Source organism: Triturus cristatus, chromosome 2_1 (assembly GCF_964204655.1).
Source record: "Triturus cristatus chromosome 2_1, aTriCri1.1, whole genome shotgun sequence".
NCBI lineage: Eukaryota > Metazoa > Chordata > Amphibia > Caudata > Salamandridae > Triturus > Triturus cristatus.
The window spans coordinates 285,821,066-285,846,998 of NC_140581.1; the positions used below are offsets into that span (position 1 = coordinate 285,821,066).

Genomic DNA, 25,933 nt, shown 5'->3' on the forward strand with positions numbered 1-25,933 from the left:
TCACGTGTAAATGGGGGACGTTCAGTGATGTTCCAAGTCGTGGTGGAACCTCTGCCACAGCATTTCACTCCTCCTCCACAGTTAGCCCCCACAGTGCTAGCGGGAACCTTGCAACGGGTGTACAATGACCACCAGAGAGTCAGACATCTCTGAATTTGGCATTTACTGTAAATGAGTCCCTTACGTTTGCATAATAAAATCCATGCATCTGGAATTTTTAGCTTGACCAGTAATATTGTTTAAATACTATTTGCATCTATCTAAACCTGTATGTATTCCAGCTGCTTGCCTCTTTCTTTCCTCAAGCTTTTTTATACAGCTTCAGGAGCCACTGATCTCTGGGCTCCAGTGAGGAGGAAAGAAAGAAATGTTTTCTTGTCGAACAAACCCTGCCTTTAGCATTCTACGCAACTTAGCACTTTGGTGGGTGTTCTACAAGTCTGCACCATATTTTGGACATACATGGACATGACCATCACCGGCAGGCTAGATGATAGATGATTTACTGCTTCAACTACCTAAGGATTTCTGTTCCTCCCCTCTTTATGTGCCGTTTCTCAAGGCTGGACTGGGGAACCAAAAAAACCTCGGAACAAATGCTGAAAACAGCCCCACTGCCTTTGTTTCCTTGTACAATTTCTCTCTCTCTCTCTTTCCATCCACCCATTCTTATTTTCTCCCCTTCTTTCCTCTCTCTCTGCTCTCCCTGGCTGATCGCATTTTCTCTACCTCCTTCCTTCCTCCCTCCCTCTGTTTCTTTTTAGGTCTCGCCTGGCGTAGGCTGTGCAGACATGCGCAGTCTCGCTGGCGAGATTTAATGAGTTAGGGTTGATTTCACTAGCGGGGTTTGAGCCCCGCCCCTCTTTTCCATTGGCTGGCGTCCCCTTTTTTGCTAAACGGTGGGGAAAAGAGCTTCCAGTGACGTACAGTTTTCTTTTTAGAGCCGTCCCAGTTGGACTGGCTCGCTTGGTTTACGTTTGTGGTAAAAGCTTTCTTATCTTTATGGGGCCATGTGTTTCAAACACATGGCCCCATAAAGACAAGAAACCTTTCATGGCAGAAGGAAAGCAGGCCGCATGTTTATTTTTGCATTGCGCTTCAAGTGACAGCGCGATGCAAAAATAAACAGTGGCTGACTGGCGAGCGCTTTTTTTTGCGTGCGTTTTTTCCTTGTTTCCTTGTTTATTGGGTCTAATAGCTTTATTTCCCATACTTGCAGGAAATTAATGGCTATTAATTACACACTCCCTCTTTAAGCACCCGTGCCTGCGGATTTGTAGAAAAATGGCGGAGTGTTTTTTTTTATACTTGTTGCTGTATGCGGCTTCAGGCAATAATGTTTTATTAGCGCTTAGACTTTAGAGCACAACTCTGGGAGCTCTGCGGGCTTAGCCACCGTTGCGGGCCGGCTCAGGGAGCTTTCTGTGGCTGCCACCTCCGTTCTTCTCCCGTGTGCCTTGCCCTGGTGGCCACAACTCGCCCTCCGTCCTCTGAGACCGTTGTATCGGAAGCTTGCGCGCTTCCGCTCTGTGCCGGCCGCTCCACTTCCTTGTACAAGTGGAAATGTATGCCCCGACAGCCCCAGGATCGTAGAAAAAATAAACAAGCGGACATGTTTATTTATATTTTTCTACAGTTCTGTGGCATTAGTGCTTACATTTCCAGCTCGAGAGAGAAAGGAGGGCGGCACTAAGTGACCGTGAGAGCAGCTTCCGGTGCAACGCTGCACTCAGAGCGGCACTGTTCCTTGATTGTTCATAACGAGCTGTCAGTAATGGTGACCTTTATATCTACGTCACAGATATTATAAGCTTCAATCTTGATACCGATGACGTTGCACGAAACCTGTGTGTCAAATATCCTCATTCTCGCAGGTACTAATTTGCTTTTCTATTGGTCAGTTGCACAGCCATTTACAATGCACTTTTAAACTTCAGTTATTCATTGCTCTGATGCCACGCCAGTATATCTACTGTTTTTCTTTGCTCTAGTGTCACATTCACCCAAATATGTTTTCCAACCATGATCGTGTTTCCCAGAAATATAGGAGTCCTCAGAAAGCCAATTTAAATATATGCATTTAATAGCAGTTTTATACAGCATGGCAGAGCCTAGTGAGTGGCAGAGCTGTTTGCATTGAAACAGGTCCGAAAATAGGAGCAGTTTTGCTTTGGTCCAATTAAAGAGCTGTGATAAGAACATTTTCTTCTTGAAGGGTGAGGGCATTTAGACACGAGTCAGAACTGCAGCTCAAAGCGCAGTAGGGCTGCAAGATTCGGGGGCCTTGGATGCAGTAAGCCATGTTGAGGGCCCTTGCGGGTCATTACATCTCATTGCTGGCATCCAGAACATTTGAGTGCTTTGGGAGAGCCATGAGTTAATTGGCCCTGATCACCAGAAGCCACTACCAGTCTCAACTAGAACACCTACCTTCGGTGGTGCCCAGACTGTGGTAACCCAGGTGGAGGTCCAGTGGTGACCCAGGTGGAGGTCCAGTGGTGACCCGGGTGGAGGTCCAGTGGTGACCCAGGTACAGGTCCAGTGGTGCTTCATCCTCATTACAGTTCAGCACACAAGGCTCAACAACAGAGACAAAGAAAATGCATCTTTTGTTTTTTCCTCTAGATTAATAACTAGCATTTCCCTCTTGATCACTTGCAGTTCCTTTTTACTTCTCTTTGTTGTACAAATTTAGAAATATAATTGTATTGTAATTGCATTTATATAGCGCTTACTACCCCTGATGAGGCGTTGAAGCGCTTTTTCGGCAGTAGCACGCTACTCCGGGACCCATAAAGGATTAGTGTTGAATTAGTATAGTGCAATATGAAAGAAATTAGAGTGGTGGATAGGTTAGTCAGTTATTTGGATTCGGAAGGATAGTGGCAGGATAAAAAAGGAACAAGCATTGGCATAGCCAATAGGTCTCGCTTTTGGGACCTTATAAGTATTTAGTTATGCAACTGTTGCAAGGCTAAACACTTATAAGGTCCCAAAGGCGAGACCTATTGGCTATGCCAATGCTTGTTCTCTTGAATCCTCCCCCCTTGCCTGCTTCAATTAATTGCGGGGAGCTGGGAAAGTGACAGAGGCACCAGGGGTGGCCCTGGGCTTTCAACACCGGCCTCCAAGGACTCTAGCCCAACAGGGAAATGTCCGGTGTAATAAAAGTCCTGCCTGGGCCTGCCCTTTCCCCCAAGTGCTCCGAGGCTAACTCAAGTTGCTAAGTAGCATTTTACCAAATACACCCTGTATAAGAGTTTAATAGTAAGAGGTGTGATCTCTGATTATCCCTGCAGTGATGTTTATGGTTCATCTTTGCCCCATCTTTAATCAACGGTGGAAATATTATATAGGATTGTAGTCCATGGTGCGCTCATGCATATATGCTGCTTGTTGCATTGGCAAAACGGCGATTGTTGTTCTGTGTTTTCGGTTTGACAAGACAAGTTAAATCTACTCGGATATTTACCTGCATTAGATTTGCAGCCACTGATCCAAGATTTGTAAAAGGAAATCCTCTTTGTCTTCTGAACGTGTGTCTGCAGCAGCAAGAACATTTCATCCCGCTCCCCCCACCCTGCCTGCTGCCAGTGGCTGTTGGAGTTGGAGTTGGGGTGATGAGGTGCTTAGGGCACCCTCGGATGATCCTATACTGTGACAATTGTGAATTTGAACCATAGCAAGAACGCACCATATGCTGCTTGTGTATTTGCCCTTTAATGAATTAGCGGAAACCAGAGCTCCATATATTGGTATTGCAGCCAAGGTCACACAGTCAAGAGGAATAAACCTGGTGCACCCTGAAGGACGTCACGCCACTCACAGAAACGGCCTTCGGGCCGCTAGCGAATAATGCAGCCACCCTGAAGGGGAGCAGATTTATTCCAGGGACTAGCTTGCAGTTTATACCTTCGTGTCTTTGCCACTTAAAAGAATTTAAAGGAGGAATAAATGCCTTTGAAGAGCATTTCCTTTTAGGAATGCAGTATGGCCGGTGATTAGATCCAAGCCTGCCGCTGTCAGACCTGAAGCGCTTCTAATAGAATAACACAGCACGGCCAGGCACGACTCCATGACAGGGCAGGGACTTTAGAAGGGGCTGTGGGCCCTGAAATTGGCAATATGTGCTGAGACTCAATCTACGACCAGGAAAAGCAAACATTCAATCCTTTTTTTATTCAGCTTTGTCAGTGCCTATATTGAAGAACGATAGCTCAAAGTAATCTACCATTGATCAGGTCATTCATTATAAATAAATTACATTAGATTCTGAAACTCAACTAAATTGTGTTCTGAAATCCAATCTTCTCTATTCTGGGCAGCTCGAAAAAGACTGTTTCAGCAGCAGCAGCAAGATTTCGAAAAACGAAGCTTTTCTGTGCCATTCCATTGGGTTTCTTTTAGAAAAAACACAATGTTGCGGAAAGGAGTGGGATGCTGGCTGGTGCTGGTGCACAGTGGGTTGCAGTCAGGGCTCGAGATTAAATCCCAGCTGGCCAAGACATCCTTCCTTTCTCCCGAGGTCATGACATCGAGCACCACTGAACGGGGTAATAGCAACTCCTTTTGCTTTTGCAATGTTGCGAAAAGGTGAAAATGAAAGGCAATTATTATTCTAACGTGTTCTACACTTTTCTGACCCAGAGAATATGTCTTGGAACTAAAACCAATTAGAACATTTGTATGTTGAGAGCTCTGGTAAAGACAATGACGATTCAGGGCCAAAAACAACTAGTATCACCTTCTGCTCCAACATGTCAATGTCTGTCTTCTGTTTCTCCCTCTTTATTGTAGAACATTCTACCCCCAGTGGATGGAATGTTTTAATAGCATTATAGCACTTATGCTCGGGCCATAGATATAGTTAAATACTTTTTTGCTTGTTAAATGCTCTCACCTGTTTCTCGGGCCTATAACGCAGATTCAGGGCCTTTAACAAAATGTAGAGCCATGAGTAGCTGGGCATAATTCTATATTAGGTATACAGATGGTTGTTACTGACAGACAGTGTTCAAAAATACTTTTAAAATGCTTGTAAAATAAAGATCTAGCACAATTAAGAGACATAAAAGAGTACCGACCCCATCCTTTATGAAAGCACTACACCCATAGTTCCATTTTTGAACCATGGCATCTTATTACTTGTATTCTGTCATTTTTGTCCAACATACACTGTATACCCTTGATAAGTGCCAGAAAAATAGGGAAGTAGGCCGTTTGAAGTGCACTTAGAAACAAGAGTTCTGACTTCTTTGGTAAAGCCTGTGTCTTTAAACTTTAAAACTGGATTTTAGCTGGCCATCTCAGTTATGTACCTTTCATTTAAACCAAATGGCTTGGTGAAATTATTAGTTGCTTGTTGTGCAGATAAATATATTTGTTTTGTACATAGTTTAAGTTTCAGAATGTCTCCAATGGAGTAGGTATATAATTTGCTTGTCACTTGCATTGCATGTCCAATGGGGGTCTAAAATCTGACCCTCACTCACATGCTGTAGCCATATGCGCTGTTAAAGGAAGACCTGCTGGGATTATGCTGCAGAGGGTGACACATGTCATCCTTTTACATTCTATGAAACTGCATATTAATCCGAACTATGAATGATGTATCACCTCTCTGTGCTAATATTAGCAATGATATGACCACATTTGCAACAAGAGATACATGCAGATCAAAAGCTTATAAAACATGAATGCTTAGTGTCACTCAGTAAATTTGGCACCTTTTTTTTCCATTGCGTTGTATACCCCTTCACATTTTCTCAGTAAATGTATATTTATCTCACCTTACTCTCAGAAAAATAAAGTATTCCAGTTTATTATATTCTTCTAAATATTGTGGCATTAAAACATAAAAATGCCCTTTTTCCAGGGACATCCAAAATTGGTTGATGTTCTCTCCTCCATATTTACAATGTATACCTGGGTATGCACTCCAAATAGGGCCATCTACCCCAAAATAGGGCAGATTTGGGTGTATGTCCTACAGCTACTAAACTCTGAACAACACCCTTTTCTTTCAAGAACACCTGGTGCAGTGATTCTTTACTGCTTATTGCACGAATGGAACTACGAGGAGAAGATATGGAGGTGGAGAATGATTATGTGAGTCCAACAGATAATTGACTACGTCACATTTCCAAGATGTGCCAAAACTGCCTAACAGTGTTAGGGCGTATGGATAAAGGAAAACAGATTGCAATTATTAGAATGGTGAACAATCTCATTATGTAAGAACATGGGTTATTATTTATGGTGGTCAATTGCCCTCATAAATGAATATTCACAACCCTTATCAGGGTGAGCCCTCTCGGACACTCAATTAATCTGAACCAAACCCCCTCATAGAAATGGCACAGAGCAGATCGGATTAATTTAGGGCAATGTGCAAAGTATTTATGCAGTACCGAAACAGTAATAAAGTCCAAACGCCAAACAAAACAAAAAAAACTGAATTATAAATATATAGTAAACTTTAATAAACAAAATGACAGCACCAAAATGACAAAAATGGAAACCAATTATATGAATTAAAAAAAGTTTTGAGTTAAAATAGCACCAAAAAAACACTGTGCCAGTCATGATCAATGGTCGATGTAGACCAGGACCTAGGCACGATTCAAAGTCGACCGCGATGGAGCGCATGTTGGATACACCAGCCAGGTTCATCCTGGTCAAAGATTTTACTTTCTGACTTAGTCTTCTAAAACTCCTATGACCTAAGGGGAGGTATATAAAGGCTCACAGGGTTCTCAGACAGAAGCCATCAACAGAGTCTAGCCCAGGTCCAGTTTCCTGAGTGCTTAGAGAAAAAGCCTCTTGCAGCTTCTCTCCCTATAACCACACAGGTCAGGCAACTGACCTTTAGAGCCCTCTTCTAAGCCTGGGATCCAGACCTCTGAGGTCATAGATAGCAGGTCCAGTTCTCTTCCAATCTTCTGCTCGTCCAAAAAGTGTTACAAATTAGCGGCCTAGAGGTGCACATTTATGAGTGGAACCAGCTAGGGGTGGAGGGACTCCTGGGCACCCTCTAACCAATGGGGTAAAAGTTCCCAGGGCCAACCCTACCCACTTTCTCAATAGTTCCTGTTTGCCTTACTGCAAACAGGTCCAAATTGCAATGTGTTAGGGCAAATCTAAGATGGTGAAAGTCTTCAGACACACTAAACTTGGGCTCTGAAGGCTGAGTGTGTGTGTGGGAAGTATATCATGGCAATCCTTGTTCTAATCTAATCCTAAAGTCTCATTTGAATCAGTCACTGTACCCACAACAAACCCAGATACAGAAGTCTGGTAGGACAAAAGAAGGGTCATTCAGCATTCAGACAGGAGATCCACAGGAATTGTGTTGGCATCCTGGTCTCTGCCTTTGAAGTATGCCCCAAGTGTTGTATGTGGCTTGATAGAACTGTCAAGCGCAACTTTACACAGTAATGTCAAAAAGAATGCCTGCTTCCCGGAGCACAAGACATCTATTCACTGCAGAGGAGGTGATGAGAGCATTCTTCCTCCAGTTACTCACTAAGAAGAATCTTGTTGATGACACTCAGTAGCAGCGGTAATTGTGGAGCCCGTCCACATAGAATTGAGCAAAAACCTAGTGACACCTGTTGGGTCACAATGATTGCATATTGGAACAGAATCGTTGTGAAACCTGGTGGGTCACACTCATTCTCATATTGAAGCAGGATCACGGTGATGATCCTGTCACAGGGTGGACTCCTATAGGCCCTGCTCAGACAATTCCTTAGCTTGGCCGAGCTCTAGATCAATCAACGTTACTATACACAGGACTGGTTACAATGCCATTGGTTCTAAGCCAAACAACTTAGACCTGAGGAGAACCTGGGTTGAAACGTCGACATCTTTCCCTTGGTTCACATATCCAATATGATTTTAAAGGATATGCGATGATAAGCTATCTGTTTTCTTGTACAGTTATTTATTGATCCTGGGCTGTACAGTGTCTTATATGTATGGTTTATTTATTCACACACTCACAAGAGCACTGCATCATTTGCACTTTGTATAGAATGTAATACTGATAATTGCAGAGAATTTGGATAATGCACATCATTAACGAAACCCTTGTCAGGCTTGTAGTTTGTGTGTCTTGAGCTGAGAATAATCCTCTATATGTTTGAAATAACTACATTGATTGTGCAGCTCACAAATGTATAATATGATTTCTTTCATTTTTATTCCCACCTGCTGAATGATGCCCACAGCACTTTGTATACATATATAAAGAATTACCCTGGTTCCCGTGGGTGTAAAAGGTTGTCCTTGTAATGTATCACACACAGCCCAAACATGCATAATCTGTGAAGGTCAGAGGTAATTTTCTGTGGTGGTTATCTCTTCCTGTTCACAGCAGCCTATTGTTTGCTCCTAGGAGGCATTTTAAACCTTTTTCACACCTATGGAAGGCGGAGCACAGGCTGAGAGCTTGCAGGGGCTTATGCTAATTAGCCTTCTGGGAGTTCAGGCATGTGAAAGGTAATTTTGTAAAAGTTACCTTTCCTTAATATTTATTGCAAATCTGACTTCGTCATTGCATTATATTTAGAGACACAGTATGTGTATTTAAGGTTGCTTCCCAGTGTTTCTCTATGGGCCAGACAGCCTTTCTACAGTGAAAATAGCCTTTGGGTGATTGTCATTATAAGGACGAGTTAACGTGAAATTTCTGCATGTCCTACCTTTAAATACTATGCACCCTGCCTTCTGGGCTACACAGCCTACATAGAAGTCACTTATTAATATTTAATAGGCTTCTTCCAGTCAACAAGGTTTATATTTACAGGTTGCAGTACATGTTTGACACTGGCACAGTCAGGCTACAATAATAGGTCTGAAGCAATGTTTGCACTGCCATCATAGTAGATGGCACAATAGTTGCTGCAATCCACTAGTGGAATTTACCTTCCAGACTCTGGGTACATTTTGTACCATACAAGGGGCTGATAGGCAATTTAAATATGCCAATTAGGAGTATGTCAATTCAACCTTGTTTAGAGGTGGTACAGGCACTTTAATACTTGCTAGCAATGGTAAAGTGCACTGTGTTCTAAAGCCAGCCAACAAAAATAAGATCCAGCAAAAGCAAAATATCTGGGGTGGCCATGCAGAAAAGGGAGATTTCCTACAGAATGTAGTAATAATGACAGAAATCCCATATAGAATTAGATGAGTCTCAAGTAAGCTATGGATAAAAGCAAAAAAATAAACTTGTGAATAAATAAAAAAATATCTGCTTAATCCACATCAGATATTTTCTAGCTCATGAATAACTCTTTACAACAGGCCTGAAGTTCTTAATGCACTCTTTTTATGTCTTGAGACAGATAGACCAGGACCTCCCTTAGATGTACAGCTTGACGCAGTGAATTGCACAGCCCTCAGTGTGCAATGGAGGATGCCGAAGCAACATGCAAATACTATTACTGGATACACAGTAAGTAGCATTTGTTTTGTTATTGGAATTATAGTGACTTGTGTTTTTTTCCGTCCTTTCCGATGTTGACTTTTTTTTTGCTTTCATCTGTTTCTACATTCTCGAGTCTTTTTGACAGATTCCTGAAAAACTCTTAGTATATTGTGTCCCTAATTGTCTAAAATTACTTATCTTCCGCAGAGGTTGTGTACAGAATGAAAATGTATTTCTTTATTTAAAGCAATTCTGTTGTTTAAACTCATTTCCCACAGTGAGCAGTGTAAAAAATTAAGTTACTTGTTGAGGGGCGTGAAACCCTACTCAAGCTGCAACCATAATCCTTGTCAGGGTGAAGTCACAAGCACACCCCAATTTAACATGTGCTCAACCCTCTGTAGATTGGCACAGAGCAGTCAGGATTTACATAGAGGCAATGTGCAAAGAATCTATGCAGAACTTCAAACAGTGATAGAGTGAAAACACAAAACAAGAAAAATCTCACACCAATTTAGAATAATAGATTACATTTTAATAAATAAATCAAGACCAGAACAACACAAATCTAATCAGTAGAACTGTAGCTGTGGAATTTCTATGTAATTTTTAAGACTTAATAGAAAATAGCACCAAACACCCACTGTGGTTATCTGGTCGTGCTGGACCAGGACAAAGTGTCTGTGACAAAGGCTGACAGTGATGGACTGTGGTGTGAAGACTGCAGGGACCCACTCAGGGCTGCTGAACAAGAGTACCTTAAAACCTAGTTGTGAAGAAATGCGGAACCCCATATCGAGAATATGTCACGCAGCAGGGGCATTGTGAGGTCTGGGTGAGGAGATGCGTTGCTCAGTGGTGGTTCAAGGAAGCTGTGAAGTGCGAAGCGATGACCTGCATCATGCTGCGGCAGTTCTGATGGGCTGTGTTGGGCGATGTGATGTCCTTGTGTGGGGATATGTCATGCAGCAGCTGTTCCAACAGGCTGCTCTAGTTGAGGCGCTCTCCTGGCATGTAGATGCATCACGCCACAGCAGATCCAAGCACAAGTTATTGAACAGAAGAGGCAATGCCACTGTTCTGCGGGAGATGCACTGCACTGCAGAGGAGATGCATTGGTTCTGCTGGATCCACAGATGTGCTGACAGAGCACCTTCAAGCCCATTTCCAAGGGTTCAGAACTGGGGTCGCACCACGTGGGCGGGCAAGACTCACAGATGGCAGAGCCAAGGTGCTGGGTTCAAGGTTGTCAAACGCCTGTTCTGTCCCTGAGTCTTCTCATCAGGAGGAAAGCCAACTAGCCCTTGGAGTCAATCTGGGGTCCTGAAATCAGAGATACAGGTCCAATCCTTCCCACCCAGGCAAGATAGCAGCAGGTCAGCATAGCAGCAGTCCAGTAGAGCGTCAGTCTTTTCAGCAGCCCAGCAGTCCTTCTTCCTGGCATAGTCCACAGGTCCAGAAGTGTACTAAATAGTTCATGGCTGATGTCCAATATTAATATCTGGTGCCCACTTTGACTTGGAGGAAGCTTATAGAGGTTTCCACTGATGCGTCAGGTATCTCCTTCCTCCCTGTCCTGGCCCCAGCTTCGCTGGGGTCACCAGAGTAAAACCCTAGGAGGGTGCACAGGCTGGGGTTCTGTGATGCGCAAGTGTGATAGGTGACAGCTCTCCCCTCGTTAACTCAGAGTGGCCCATCCTACCACCACCTATCTTCCCTTCGTCTCACTGTCTAGGAGCAATCCACAAAGACCAAATGCCATCCACACCTAGTCATGTGGTCCAGGATCAGGCTGCAGGCACCAAACGGTTAGGAAATGAAAATGCCAACTTTCTAAAAGTGGCATTTTCAAAATTTTGATTAAAAATCCGACTATATCATTAGAGAGGGCTTTTAAATACAATTCTTTAGGCACCAAACTTGATCTGTCTACCTGTTCCTAATTGGAAGTTACAGCTTATTAAAGGTAATAAGGTAACCCCAGTGCTATCCTCTGGGAGAGATAGGCCTTGCAGTAGAGAATTTAAGAGTTTTTCACTATCAGGACATGTAAAACTTAAAAGTCCAACTTTTTAAATATAATGCACCTTTCCCTCTGGGCTGTTCAGCGCCTATGGGTGACTTATATGCATTAAAAAGGAAGGCTTGGGTCTGGCAAAAGGATTATTTTGCCAAGTCAACATGGCAGTTTATAAAAACAGCATGCTCAGGCTACAATAGTAGGCCTGAGACATGTTTAAAGGGATGCTTAGATGGGTGGCACAATCAGTGCTGCAGGCCCACTAGTAGCTTTAATTTACAGGCCCTGGGCACATGTAGTACCACCTGACCATGGACTTATAAGTAAATTAAATAGGCCAATTAGGTGTAAGTCAATGCTACCAGTTTTAAGGCGAAATCAGAAGCACTTTAGCACTGATTAGTAGTAGCAAAGTGCACAGAGACCTAAATCCAGCAAAAATGAAGTCAGCAAACAGGCGGTTGAAGGAAAAATGTTAGAGCAGAACCACACCAAGGATGCCAGCTCTAACAAATGGTATGTTCATTTCATCTATAAGTAACAGGTTTTATACATGTAGTTATAGCCCTTGGTCATGTCTTTCTTATGTCACTCCTCAAAGCCAAGCTAAGATTTGTTGGATTCCATATACAGTGATATTTACATGCTTTTCTTGGTATTGTTAACTATTCTATGTTATTTATGGTAGTGTTTTTAGGTAAAGCTCATTGCCAGGCTTGATATGTCTCCAACATTTAGGCACAGCAATAGAAGAACAGGACTGTAATGTATGGATTCACATCTGTGCCAATTATTTAACCTAGTGCATTAACTTTATAAAACAGCATCAATTGTACAAGGAAAGATTGATCTCATTACAGCTGAACTGCGAACGGGATGATAGTGCCTTGCCGGTCCCAAGACGTTCACACTGGGTACGGATGAGTGGTAGCATGTGAGGGTAGTTCGCTTACAGTAGAGGTCTACAACTCTAAGTCTTGTTGGTGATGCAGAAGGTCGCCTGACGGAATATATACTGCGTTTCACCAACTTACAGAGTTAGATGAAAGGAGAGGTTGCAAGGACAGTGGTTTTTTGAAAGTTTATTAATGATTGTTTATGTGTTTGGACCCAGAGCTTCAATGATTTGTTCTGGCTACAGTAAATAGTAAATTGGGAACTCAAATAGGACTGTTTCATGTCTGTTCCCTTCTTCAAATGATGGCATCTCCTTCCCTGGCTATGACATTATTACATATTTGTACAGTATGAAGCTGGATACTGGCTCAGTCCGATTAGAATGGGGTATATGTTAGGGAATGGAGAAGCATTCGCTGCATGAAGCATGCGTACAGAACAGGCGAACACAAAAAGACTGCCAAGAGCAGACAGGAAACAAACTTGGTAATACATCTGTACAGATAAAGTACTGCACTAGTAGAAATACGTGACTTTCTGGATCTGAAGATTGCATATCACTTTAAAAACAGACCTCCCATTATTTGATTGCGTGCCTGCAAAAATCCACTCTTCTGTTGTATGTTTTCTGTTTATTAAATATCTGTGATTCGAGGTTAAGCACGGTCAAGCCTAATAGCCTAATTAGGCTGTAATAATACACATTGGCATTAATTTCAACATAAATTATGATACATTACCTTGTAGGCCCATTGCCTTTGAATTCAGGACACATCCTGCTATTTGCATTTCAAAAAGGGCTTGAAAACAGAACTGTTCAGTGTAGCCTATGTATTGAACTTTTTTGGTGTCAGACAGCACTAACCTTGTACTCGCGATCCAGCGGAGCAATGCACTTTTTTTTCCCTCTCAGCGCTAACGGGGAAGGGGTAATGAGATAAGAGAATAAACAGAGACACTGGAGCGCACAACTCTGACATGCTCCTTCTGCTGATCACAAGGGTCTACAGGACTTAGGGTATAGTCTAAATGCAATGAGACATATCTTAAATGACTGGCTATAACACTCCTTCCTGCACTGCATTGTAACAGTGAGTGGATACACGAGTAGCGGCTGGCAGGGACGGGCAGTGGAGCGGCGTGTGGGAGGGAAAATATATATTTTTTTTTAAATTACCACTTACTGGCCGCTGCCTCTCCTTCGTCTTGTTCAGCTTCCTTCTTCCTGCAGTGCCGGCAGCTGAAATCACCCGGCTCTAGGGCTCCCCTTAGCCAATCACAACGCTGCAATGCAGTGTTGTGATTGGTTTCAGCGTTGTGGTTGTGGTTCACGCTCACACGGGGACAGGGAGGCTTTGCATGTTCCTCACCAGGCTGTGTAAAGCAGCCTGGTGGGGAACATGCAAAGTACACACAACTGTTTGGTCATGTGCACTTAAGGAGTGTGCAAACCACTCCTCTCCCTGTGTCATCACCCCGCCCCACCCTAACCCAGCCCCGCAACTACAAAAAATAACAAGCATTGGCATAGCCAATAGGTCTCGCCTTTGGGACCTTATAAGTGTTTAGCCATGCAACAGTTGCATAACTAAATACTTATAAGGTCCCAAAAGCGAGGCCTATCGGCCGCGAAAGTGAAAGTAATCGTGGTCAAGCGCAGCGCTCGCGCTCGCGCCCGCGCACATGCACTGTAGCTCTAGGCTTGTCTGGTAGCACTTTTTGGAGCCCTCTCAATAAGTCTCGCCAGACCAGCGCATGCGCTGGGTCAGGCGAGACCTAAAAATGATAACGACGTTATTATCATTTTACTTTGCTGCTTTGCTCTGAGAGCAGTGGAGCGATGCTCCCCCGCCTTAGCGGAGGAGCCGCCCCTGGGATACACATCTGTATAACCAAATCTCTATACTTCGATGGAGAGTTTGTTATTCCTGAAAGAGATGAGTATCTTGAATATATGTTGTTTGTGATCAACAGCCCAATTGCCACAGTTATATCTTGTGTGTGTCTTTGTTCTAAATGACACTTCGGCTCGGTGCTACAGCACAGTGTTCTGGCACTAGACACTTTCACACGAGTTATAGGAGACCAAAAGCCCAGTCTAGCTTCTGCCTACACACTTCTGGATATGCTTTATTACTTAAGACTAATACCAGGAGAAACATTTCGTGAACAATTTGAGCTCACCCTACCCAGATCTGGGCACAGCAGAACCACGACTGGGCTCTTGCTCTGCTATAATTGCACCTTGAATATATATCTTCAACACCTCGCCCTGTCAATAGGACGACTGTCTCTAGCTTCGTACCTATGCACTCTTTTGTGGAAGATTAGTTTTAGTTTCTACGTGACTTGCGTGCCACTGCAAAGTAATTAGCAACACTACTAACAGGCAAGCCCTAACTGAGCAACTTTTATAAACAGTATTATACATCTAATAGAGTGTGTATCATAGTTCTGATTTATGAATCTTTGCTGTTCCATCACAAGATACACTTAAGTGTAAACAGCAATCCTACACTCTTGAGAAAAGTTCAAGTTAAGGTTTCAAGAGTGTTTCAAGTTAAATATTCAAAAGTTAGTTTTTCCAACACGGCTTGGCTTGAAAATCATATATCCGCACAGCAAGGTCCAGGCTGCAGCAACATAATGTCATGATTGCTTTCCAAAGATTCAGTTGAGCTGGAGGAAAATTATGCCCAGAAATCCAATATGGCCACCAAATCTTCGACTAAATGGGAGTTCATGGCCTGCTGGGACATTTTATTCATTGATGGGGCACTGATACATAGGGGTAGATTTTCAAACAATTTGCGCTGTGTTGCACAAAATGTTTTTGGGGGAATTTACTGTACAAAACCTATACTGCAATCACACTCACACCTTAGCGCTATGGAGCTAAGCTGTGTGCGTGGCGCCCAGCAGCTGAAATCAGTGCCAGATCTAGGGAGAGGGGAGGAGAGAGCCATATCTCTGAAGATATCATGCTCTCCTGTTCCCTCCCTGTCACGCAACGCAGTGCAGCTTCTTTGGGTGCTGCACTGCATTGCATGTATTTTTTAAAAATCTTCCCCATAGTGTGTTCTTCACACATGTGAACACTCTCACCAGAAAGGTACAGACTCAGTGTGAGCGAGTTTTGGAGCTCAGACTGAGGGGGTGTGGAGCATCACTCTACCACACATGGCAAAATATGTCTCCAGCCATGTTTCCTGATATTATGAACCTAGAATAGGGACTGAAAATGCCAAGATGAGAGTATACACTATGCCAGGTCTGGTGGCTTAGTGGACTAATGCATCCACTGCAGGGGCCTGTGTTCGACCTCATGGTCAGAGGTTCAAATTCCAGTGGGCCCACTTAGCCTTTCATCCATCTGAGGTTGATAAAATGAGTACCATTGACTTGGGTAACAATAACCATCTGTTATTCCGTGCCTTGAGACCCACGGGCGATAAGTGTGCTTTACAAATACACGTTATGTTAGGTATATCATCAGGGTGCTGAAGTAACAGAAACATTACATGCAGCTGTGTGTAAAACATCTTAATACATAACTAAATGTATATTTCTATGCTTTTTTAGAAAGAACCCTGGAACCTGTTCATACTGAAAATGATTCATTTGATTCAAATGATATATTTCATCGTATGCTAATAAAAACAATATAATTAAATGCAAAATGAAATAAAAATAAAATCGTATTTTAATTGTATTGTATTGTAATTGGATTGATATAGCACATACTACCCCTGGTGAGCTTTATAAAAGGGTAGCGTGCTACTCCAGAACCCAGGGTCAGTGGTTAATTCAGGGGTTATTGATTATTGTTGGTTATTGGGATTAGTTGTGTACTCTGATGGAATAACTCCATCCATTTACTTAGTTTCTTGGTGGTCCTCATACTTTGATTGTTTATGAATGCTTGAAAAGTTGCTGCCTTTCCTGCCTGAAGGCTCACCACAGACTGTGGTCTGTATTATTAATTTATCTCACATTGACTATTGTAATTCCTTGTACTTTGGGCTCCCAAAGAAATCCATCCAATGTATCAAATAGATTCAGAATTTTGCAACTAGGCTACTACTAAACCTTATCATGAGTAGTACTACACATCCTATCATCATTTCAGTTTCTTGGGCTTCTTAGAATATATTCTTGATTGAGGCTCACTACTATTTTAGATTGGGATCTTAAGAATAAGAGTAAGTACCCTATGGGGGATATTCTTAAGCACGCGTGATAATTACCTCAAAATTATCTTAACGCAACTCTTCACATCGCAGTCTATCGTGGGAAAATAACGCAGTGTTAACGTTGTACTCTCAACACGGTGGCACCATGCGATAGTCTCATGATAACGTGTCAAATGACTGCGTTAAAATGAAAGCGACACCGAAAAAACGCAGAACCCGAACGCGAAAATAGTAGCAATGAGGCCAATCGCGATACAAAAATCAGCAATAACCAGCGACAGGCCTGCAATTCCCATGCGTCATGTGGGAAAATGCACCATAACAGCAGAGTAAAAAAACAGTGAGATGACAATGTATGAGCACAACCCCACATCTGTGACGTAGAACAAATTAACATTGTCACGCATCAAATAAGCATCTCCTCACAAACAGTCACAATGTACATTGCCATGCAGTCTGCATGTAAACTGCCCCAATGCGGAAACATACATGGAATACACTGTGAAACCACATCTCCCCTTTACATTGCAGAGCGACAATCAACCCCTCCTGCACACAGACGTGTCATGTCCATGATCAATCAATTATGAAAGCATGGACGAATGTAGGGGCAGTGACTCCCACTCACGTACATGTGATGTTGCCCATGTTGTGGGACTTGAGTCACAGGGTGCATCCCTGCATCATGGTGGTACATATCTGACCCCAAAAGGAGCCCTGTGTCACTTGTAGGTCACAAATGACAGCTAAAGTGGAATGATTTGGGACACATGTGAAACGCTGAAGAGTAGGATTCCGTACTAACTGTGACACACAGAACTGGTAGTTCGAATACGTGACACCCTAAGCGGCCTCTCTGCACAGAGGTGACACACCCACCATCTATTTACAAATTATAAAATTGTTAGCACTACATGTCGCACTCACTGAGTGATGTGCTTGTACAGATGAGTGACATGCACTCAGGGAATGTGTCTTTGAATGCATTTATTTGCACATGCTGTGCCTGTGGTCATTTGGTACTGTCCCATGATTTCTAAGGACTGTCACAATGTGACGTGCTCATGTGAAGAAATTGTCAATGATGGTGTTCCTATGGGCTATTCCTGCTGCAGTGGGGTGTGGTCATGCAATGATCATCTTGCACACAATGTCTCGGCTGTACAGGAGCCTTCCACCTGTGATGTCCAGGCACCTGAAACATGACTTCAACACACCAAATGAGCATTCCACGAAGCCCCTGGTGCGTTTGTGGGCCGCATTGTACTGCCTCTGGACTTGTGTGTTCGGGGCTCGGAGAGGTGTCATGATCCAAGCACAGAGTGCATATCCTTGATCAGCTGTGACAGTGCAGAGAGACATGAGTCAATACTTCTATCTGCATGATGTGTTGGCAGGCTCACTGGTTCATTGGTGTGTGATATGTGTGACTTAGTAATTCCTGTATGACATGTAGTGCTTGTTGCAAATGAGCGGCATAAATGTGTATTACGTAGCCTCACTGCTGCTCCTCCCTCCTCCGAGCCTATTCACTAGTGTGCGCAGCGCGGTTGCATCACTTGCACCCCTACGGCACACCATTGTCATGCCTGTCTGCGCATGTCCACAACCCTGACAACGACACTGTGATGTGCGCTGAAGGTCAGTGGCCACGTGTGTGTAGGCCCATGGTAAGGACAGGGCGGACACAGATGTAGAGTTCATGCCTGACTGAACTTGCCATGCGGTTGAGGGTAGACCTTTGGCTTATGCTGCAGTAATAGCGCCACACACAACATTTGCCATGTCTGATCCCTGACCCCGAGCGTGCTTGCGCTCCCTCATTTACCCCTCGGTCGAGCCCGTACTCCGGGGGCATGCTACATAGCAACATTGTCCATTGAGGGACGGGTGGCGCAGACACTACAACAGAGACACAAGCATCAGTTACTTCCTTGGCAAGACCTAAACTGAACCACGCCCAGAGCCCCCTGTTGAACAACCTCACCCCTATGCTGTACTGCCATACGCAAGTCCACTCCGCTTACGCTCACAGGGGGGTATGACACAGCTACATGTCCCAGCCCTTCCCCACAGCCTGAGGTGACATGGTTGCACCCGCTGTACACAGCACAATGTAATGTGGTATGGCCCGGGGCCCTTATGCATACATAATGACCACACAGACACACTGAGATAGTTTGTGGAACAGGCTATGTGCATGCGCGCCTGGCACCTTTTATTGCCAGGGTCACATGTCCAGTGACGCCTGTGCTGGATGGGTGTTGGGTAGTGTAAGCCACCCCTCAGGGGTTGGTTGGTGCTGGCAACTACTGCAACAGTGATCAGACAATCTGAAGTTCAAAGTTCAAACAGCAACGGTCCATGACTTGAGCTGCACAGAATTAGTGGCCCTGGTTGCACTGCAGCCGGCACAGGCACACCGCCATGGGACGGTGACTTGCAATGCACAGAGGTAGGGCCACGAGAGCTGAGCAGATCCTCGTTGATGTCCAAGGAGAATGTCGCGGAGTGGTACGGGGGGCAGTGGAAGGTGTCCTTCCAGGGCATGATGCAGAGGGCAGAAGCAAGCAGAAATAGGCAATATGGAGGAGTTGAATGCTACAAACTCCTTTTTACCAACAGGTCAGTATCATCTGCATGATGATGGAGACAACCCTCAGGCCATAGACTCAGTTGCCACCAAAGTTCAACCAGAGTCAGTGGCACCAGATCTGGAAGGGGATGCCGTTTGCGATGAGGTCTGTACAATGATATGAACTCTGCCATGAAGAGATCAAGACTCAGTTCCAATTGTGTGACCTACCCGACCGCAGTGTGCGTCGGAAGCAGCGGTCAGCAGTGGCTCATAGCCACGTGTCATCGGTTTGCGATGCACAGAGTTAGTAGCACCAGTGCAGTTGTTGGTAGTGTTCGATCACCTCCGTAACAGAGATCCTTTTATCCACCGGACTGAAACACGTCTTCCCCTTACACCTCTCCTTGCGTGCAATGATATGAACTCTGCCATTGAGAAATCAAGACTCAGTTCCAAATGTGTGACCTACTTGACCGCTGTGTAGGCCAGAGCCAGAGATCAGCAAGGGTCAACTGCTGTGCAGCCAGCTCCTCCTGGATCTCTAACACATGACGTTGAAATGGCATGTGGAGATGATTTGTGGTTGACAGAGGTAGAGGCACCAGAGCAGAGCGGGTTTGCAGCCTGCGACGATGCCGTGTCCTACCTGGTGCGGACTGTTTTGGATTGGTGTGAGGCCTGCTGGACCACAGTGTAGGCCAAAGGCAGAAGTCAGCAAGGGACCACAGACACGTGTGGTTGGAATGCTATGCACAGAGTTGGTGGCACCACATCGAAGGGAGTATAGTGACATAAACTGAGCCATAAAATATGTACTCTGCCATTGTGTAATCAAGACTCAGTTCCAAATGTGTGACCTACTTGTCCACTGTGTATGCCGGTGGAGTACGTCAACGAGAAAGGAGTACTGCGGGTCTTGCTTGCGGAGGCCGTGATGGTCTGAGGTTGTTGCCAAGGTCGCGGGCCTCAGGCTTGCAGCTTGCACCGGCACGTGGTGAGCAATCCATGACACACGCCGGTGTCGGCAGGTGAGCAGTGAGGCCTAGATGCGCAGGGGCGGACATGACTGGTTGGGGTCCAGCAGCCCGGCTGCGGCAGGCGCACAGGATCAAAGGCACCGCCGCTCATGGCATCGGCCTCATAGCGGGGTGAGAGGCGCCGCCCTGGTAGACACGTTGGCAATTCCGGAAGAGAACCACGCCCAGGGCTATGTGCTTTTTATTCACACCCCTACTCTAGCCTGGCGTATGCCGAGCCAGCCCACTCCGCACACACTTACAGGAGGGACGTAACAAGCTACATTTCTGCGATCTACCCCGCTGGCTGGGGTGACATGGTTGCCTCCACTATCCACAACACTACCACCACCAGCAGTATATGTCGACATAGACATGTCTGTGGTCTGCATACTGCAGTCTGTCCAGCTCATACATGCCACACTTGGCATTGTGTACATTCTCAATCATGGGTCACTTGCCTCCTCCGCACATGCCTGGTTCCCACCTCTCCCCACATTCTGCTATTGTGTGGCTGAGGTGCCATGCCATTGATGGCTCATGTACATGGATAGCCCAAGTTACCGCAGTATGTAGTGCTGTCGTGTATGGTAGGTGGACATTTTGTTTGGCATGTTTTATGTGAGTTTGTAACGTGTGCATTCCAAGAGTTGTGAGTTGCATGATTGTGGAGTTGAGGTGTGTGGTGTGTTCATTTGGCACTTACCAACAAGCAGTGCATTTCCGTAGGTGCCATCCTGGAAGAGCTGGTTGATGATGGGCTGTCGGAAGATGTATGAATCATGCACACTGCCTGGGTAGTTGGCGATGACATTGGTGAAGAGTCCCCGGTGGTCTACTATTGCCTGCACATTGATGGAATGCATGTGCTTTCTGTTGCGGTAATTGTGTGTAGTGTCGGCAGGGGGCACAAGTAGGACATGTGTGCAGTCAATTGCTCCTAACATGTGCGGGAAGCCAGCTATGGCGTAGAAGCCTTGCTTGGTCTCCAGCTGTTCCTGTGCAGTGTGGGTGAAGTATAGGTACTGAGGTACCAAGCTTATGATGGCATCCAGGACAGGTGTGAGGAACTTGGATAGGGCTGGCTGTGAGACTCCTCCGACTCTGGTGGTTGTTGGTTGGAAGGTACCAGAGGCCAATAGCTGCAGCACAGACAGCAGCTGTTCTGAGGTGGGATGTTGGTTGTCCGCTGTGTTGGTACTGTCAGCCTGTGGGCAATGATGGTCAGGATGCAGACGATGGTTGTCCTTTTGAGCCTGTAGTGGGCAATGACATTCTCTGGTGGTCTGTGAGGCTGGTTTGTTTCCTGAAGGTCCTCTGTCTTTGTCTACACTGCCTCTGTGGTGGTCCGGGGGTGGGGCAGGTGGGGGGGTCCGGGTAGGGGTGGCGGGTCTGGGGGTGGTGGCGGTGGGTGTTGTGGCCCTGTTGGGGCTCCGAGCTGCATGATCAGTAGCTCCATGGCATCTGTTGATCTTCAGGTGTGGCTGTGGGCTGGGCTCCCTTTTTTGGTGCAGGTTGTCGTCCGACTTTACACCAGGTCACAGCCGGTGTTAATTTCCTGCTGCTAACATGCCTTATGACCTGTTTTGTGGTCTTATCGCCGATCTGGCTGGTCGTTGAGAATGTTGCGGTGTGGTGTTGACGCAGCTTTTTGCTCGGGAACGCCTACTCTGCATCTCATTAGCGATAGTTCCCGGGGTCATCTGTGGCAATGTTTTTGGCGGCTGCTATCACAGGTAAACTGGTGATATGGGCTGTTAGCATCAGCTTGTGAATGGGGCGATAAATTTATCAAGACTTTGGGTGCGATAAAGTGCCTATAACTCGGCGATAGTTCCTTGAGAATATGTCCCTATAAGTGGTGAATCTGGACTTCCGCTGTTTCATGTGTTTGGTTGATGCAAGCAGATTTCTAGATGGGTCGGCGTTTATATCTTTTCATTATTAGCCTTGGTGTCGTGATACTGGATTTTTCTGATAATGAAATTAACTTCTATTGGAATGACGTGATCAAATTATTTTGAAGAAAAACAATATCATTGGACTGCATTTTAAATCTGAAGACAATCACAGTCTGAAATTATTTAATTTGTTATGGATTAGAAAATTTGATTTAAATATTAACCCAATTCAGGAAATTATCCAAAATCACATACGTTTCTTCCATGTTCTTTTATTTCTTAGACTTCATATGCCCAGCCAACACCTGTTTTGTCATATTAGGGAGTTCTCCACGACTTCTTCAGGGCTGTCTATAAAATATAACAAAAAGGTGGTTGTTTCTGTACTACATACCCACCACATCACACCTGTGCATCTGGTGCTCGGTATTCTTAGTATATCACATATTAGGTGACTAGAGTGGAAACCCCAAATCTTCTCCGTTTTTATTCCATATATCTTAATGCAGTACATCATTTGTTTCATTTACATATTTACAAAAGATCATGGTAATCATTATCTATTTCATATCAAATACACCAATCATAATAATGGGACGTGGTGCAGTCTGATTCTTGAATCAAAGTGTCAGGATTATCACCACATTATGTTTGGACAAAACCCTTCACACAAAAGTGTATCCCAAGTGCCAACACGAAAAGCACATACCCGTCTTCCTATCTTTCCTCACCGCTGCGTTTCATCTAAATAATAAATTTACCCATTCAGTTAGAAACTGTTCATACTATCACATCCGTTACATGTCTTTGCCCGTCCCTATCTATAGGCACACGTCCTACCTGGTGCCCGATTCTACTTCTGTCCCGGTATATGGTTCATGTATTCCTTCAGAGATGTCCATCTGTGTGTCAAAATTAATGCATGAGTCTCTATCTTTCATTATGAAATCAACGTATACGACTAATCAACATGAACCTCATCCTTACTCACTGGTATTCTCCAACTCGTTTGTTCACAATGTTATAATATCCAGTATATTGGTTCCATTATCCTTCTCACTGTTGGACTTTCAGTCAATATTCTCTTGACACAATTATATTACTGTCAGTAAACCGCATTGGTATCCATTACCTACGTTCCAATCAAAACATTCTGTTTGCCTCCGTTTTAGATACACTGACCTGTATAGCGAGTAAGCTGTTCTATCCCATTCTTCCGTCCAGTCTGCTCTCTATTGTATACACGTACCAGCAGAAAATAGTACCTTTAACCTTTTCCGACTACCTGAAACTATCCTACTGATGCATTTTCCCAATGCAATGCATTTACCTGCCCTGACCGCCGCCTTATTGGATGAATGTATTGCATCCGAAATTGTATCATTTCTATTGTCTACGTCTTGAATATATATCCAAAGATATTCAGTGATCGTTAAATAAGCTCTCAGTATTGGTTCACACCTTCCTTGTGTTTTCTTCTAATGTGCCATGCCCGCAATGCGATGATATACCCTGACTGCTGCCATATTGGATGAGTGTATTCCATCCTTAATGATATCATATATATTGCCTACATCTTAAATATATATCCAAAGGATATTCAGTCGTCGTTAAATACGCTGTCAATATTGGTTCACAACTTACTAATGTATTCTTTTAATATGCTGTGCCTGCTGTGTTAAAAAAAAGAGAGTCCCGAAATTGGAAAGATCAATAGCAATTGCAGCGAGGAATTAATTGTCGAATCACATCATAAATCAAATCACTTCATTGTACCCAAACCGCATCACGTCCCATTCTAAATTATACCTTCTGTATCATGAGCGATCAGTCACACCGTATTCATCCCAGGGTTAACATCATTCAAAATTTGTAATGGTATATAACATACAGGTCTCCCTAAATGTCCAATCAGTTCAATTTGCTCACCACTCCATGTGTAGTTCATATTTTCAATGTTAAATATTACATCTCCATACATATTTAGTCATCAGATCCTACCAGAATGAAAATCGGTCATTATTTCTAATCCCCGAAAAAATATTGCAGTTCCTGGTTAGTTTTAAGACCTCGTTCCAAGGCCTGAATACACATAATCCATGTCTCTTCCCCCCGTCACAGGTGCAATTCCCTGTTGCCCCCTCTGGGTTAAAGTTTTATGTGGTCAATCCTGAAGAACGTGAAATGCTTATGTTGGCCCTGTGCTTTACATTCCAACGCATGTATAGCCATCGGGTATCTAACATCCTGCTGTTTTAATGCTCTTAGGTGTTCACTTATCCTCTCTTTCAGTGCTCTTATTGTACTGCCCACATACATGCGTTTGTATTGACATTCTATGATGTGAATTAGAAACTTTGTGTTGCAATTGATGATATTTCTTATCATGTAACTTCTCTCATCAGCCCTTTTAAAAAATTTCCCATTGTCGCTGGCCAGTCTGCATACTCCACCCTGTCCACATTTATAGAAACCCAAAGTCTGTGGGATCAGCCAGTTCATCATTGTCTTGAGTCTCGGATAACTTTGACTCAGTTGTTATTTAAGTGTTCTACCCCGTCTGTATGTGATACAAGGCCTCTCTAAGGTAAATTCATCCATGGTTCTGTCGGCCCGAAGGCTATCCCAGTATTTCCGCATGGTCTTTATCAGTACCTTTGAAATCCCATTGTAATCAGTGATGAGTCTTATTTTATCGGAATCCTCTTTCTTTTTACACTTCTGTTTCAGAGTATCGTGTCTTTCGATTTTAAGAATCTTATTCTCCGCTGTCCTAATCGTCTGCATGTCAAACCCTTTGGCAGTAAAGCGTGATCTCATGTTCTCCTTACACATCTTAAAACCCCTATTGTTGCTGCAGTTTCTCCTTGCCCTAGTCAATTCCTCATATGGAACGGCCTGAATTTGGTGTCTGGGGTGTGCACTGCTGGCATATAGTATTGCATCGCATGAAGATGGTTTACGGTGAAGTCTGCTCTGTATCTGGTTCTCTTTAATATATAGTTCCACATCCAAGAAGATAATTGTGGATCTGCTATACTGATGCGTAAATTTGATATCCAGATCATTAGTATTTAAGTATTCACAAAATTGTTTCAATTCAACCATTGGCCCCAACCATATCATAAGACAATCATCGATGAATTGTCTCCAATATAGAATTGAGTCGCCCCATTTCGAACCCCTTGGTCCCCAGACACACTCATCCTCTAGCCACCCCATGAAGAGATTAGCGTAGGATGGTGAAAATCTGGACCCCATGGCCACTCCCTGTACCTGTTTGTACCATTCTTTCCCAAAAAGAAACACATTATTGTTCAAAATCAAATCAATCATAGTAACCAACATTTCAGTATGTTCCCATAGTGTAGCTGGTCTGGGGGTTTTATGTGTTTGATGGCCTGTAAACCCAAATCAGATCTAATACTGGTGTATATTGATGTCACATCTAATGTTGCCAGGATCATTCCCTCTTTCCTTGCCACATCTGCTAGGAGACTGAGAATATGATTGGTATCCTTGATGTTATATTGGGAGATTGTGCACCAATGGTTGCAAACATATATCAACATATTGTGATAACCTTTCAGTTGATCCCCCCCATACACAATATGATCGGTCTGCCAGGTGGGAAAGGCATATTTTTATGTACTTTCAGTAGAGTATATGGACAGGGGAATCTAGGTTTCACTACCTTAAGGTACATATATTCATCCTTATCAATCAGACTTCTGTAATGCCATGATTTCAAATAGCCATTAATGTTATCCACAAGATGCCAAATGGGATTTCCCCTTAGTTTTTCGTAACAAGTCGGATTGCTTAATTGTATCTGAATCTCATGTTGGTATTCATTCATATTCATGATCACAATGTTGCCCCCCTTGTCTGCTTC

General features: G+C 44.0%; 1 protein-coding gene across 2 annotated transcripts in view; it reads left to right on the forward strand.

Annotated features, from left to right (window-relative positions):
* EGFLAM (EGF like, fibronectin type III and laminin G domains) overlaps positions 1-25,933 on the forward strand; it is a 699,898-nt gene that overhangs the window by 105,717 nt on the left and 568,248 nt on the right. For both annotated transcript variants that reach the window (XM_085631113.1, XM_085631115.1), the window contains exon 2: positions 9,351-9,460. In XM_085631113.1, coding sequence (XP_085487239.1) covers positions 9,351-9,460 — 110 coding nt within the window. The remainder of the gene's footprint in view (positions 1-9,350; positions 9,461-25,933) is intronic.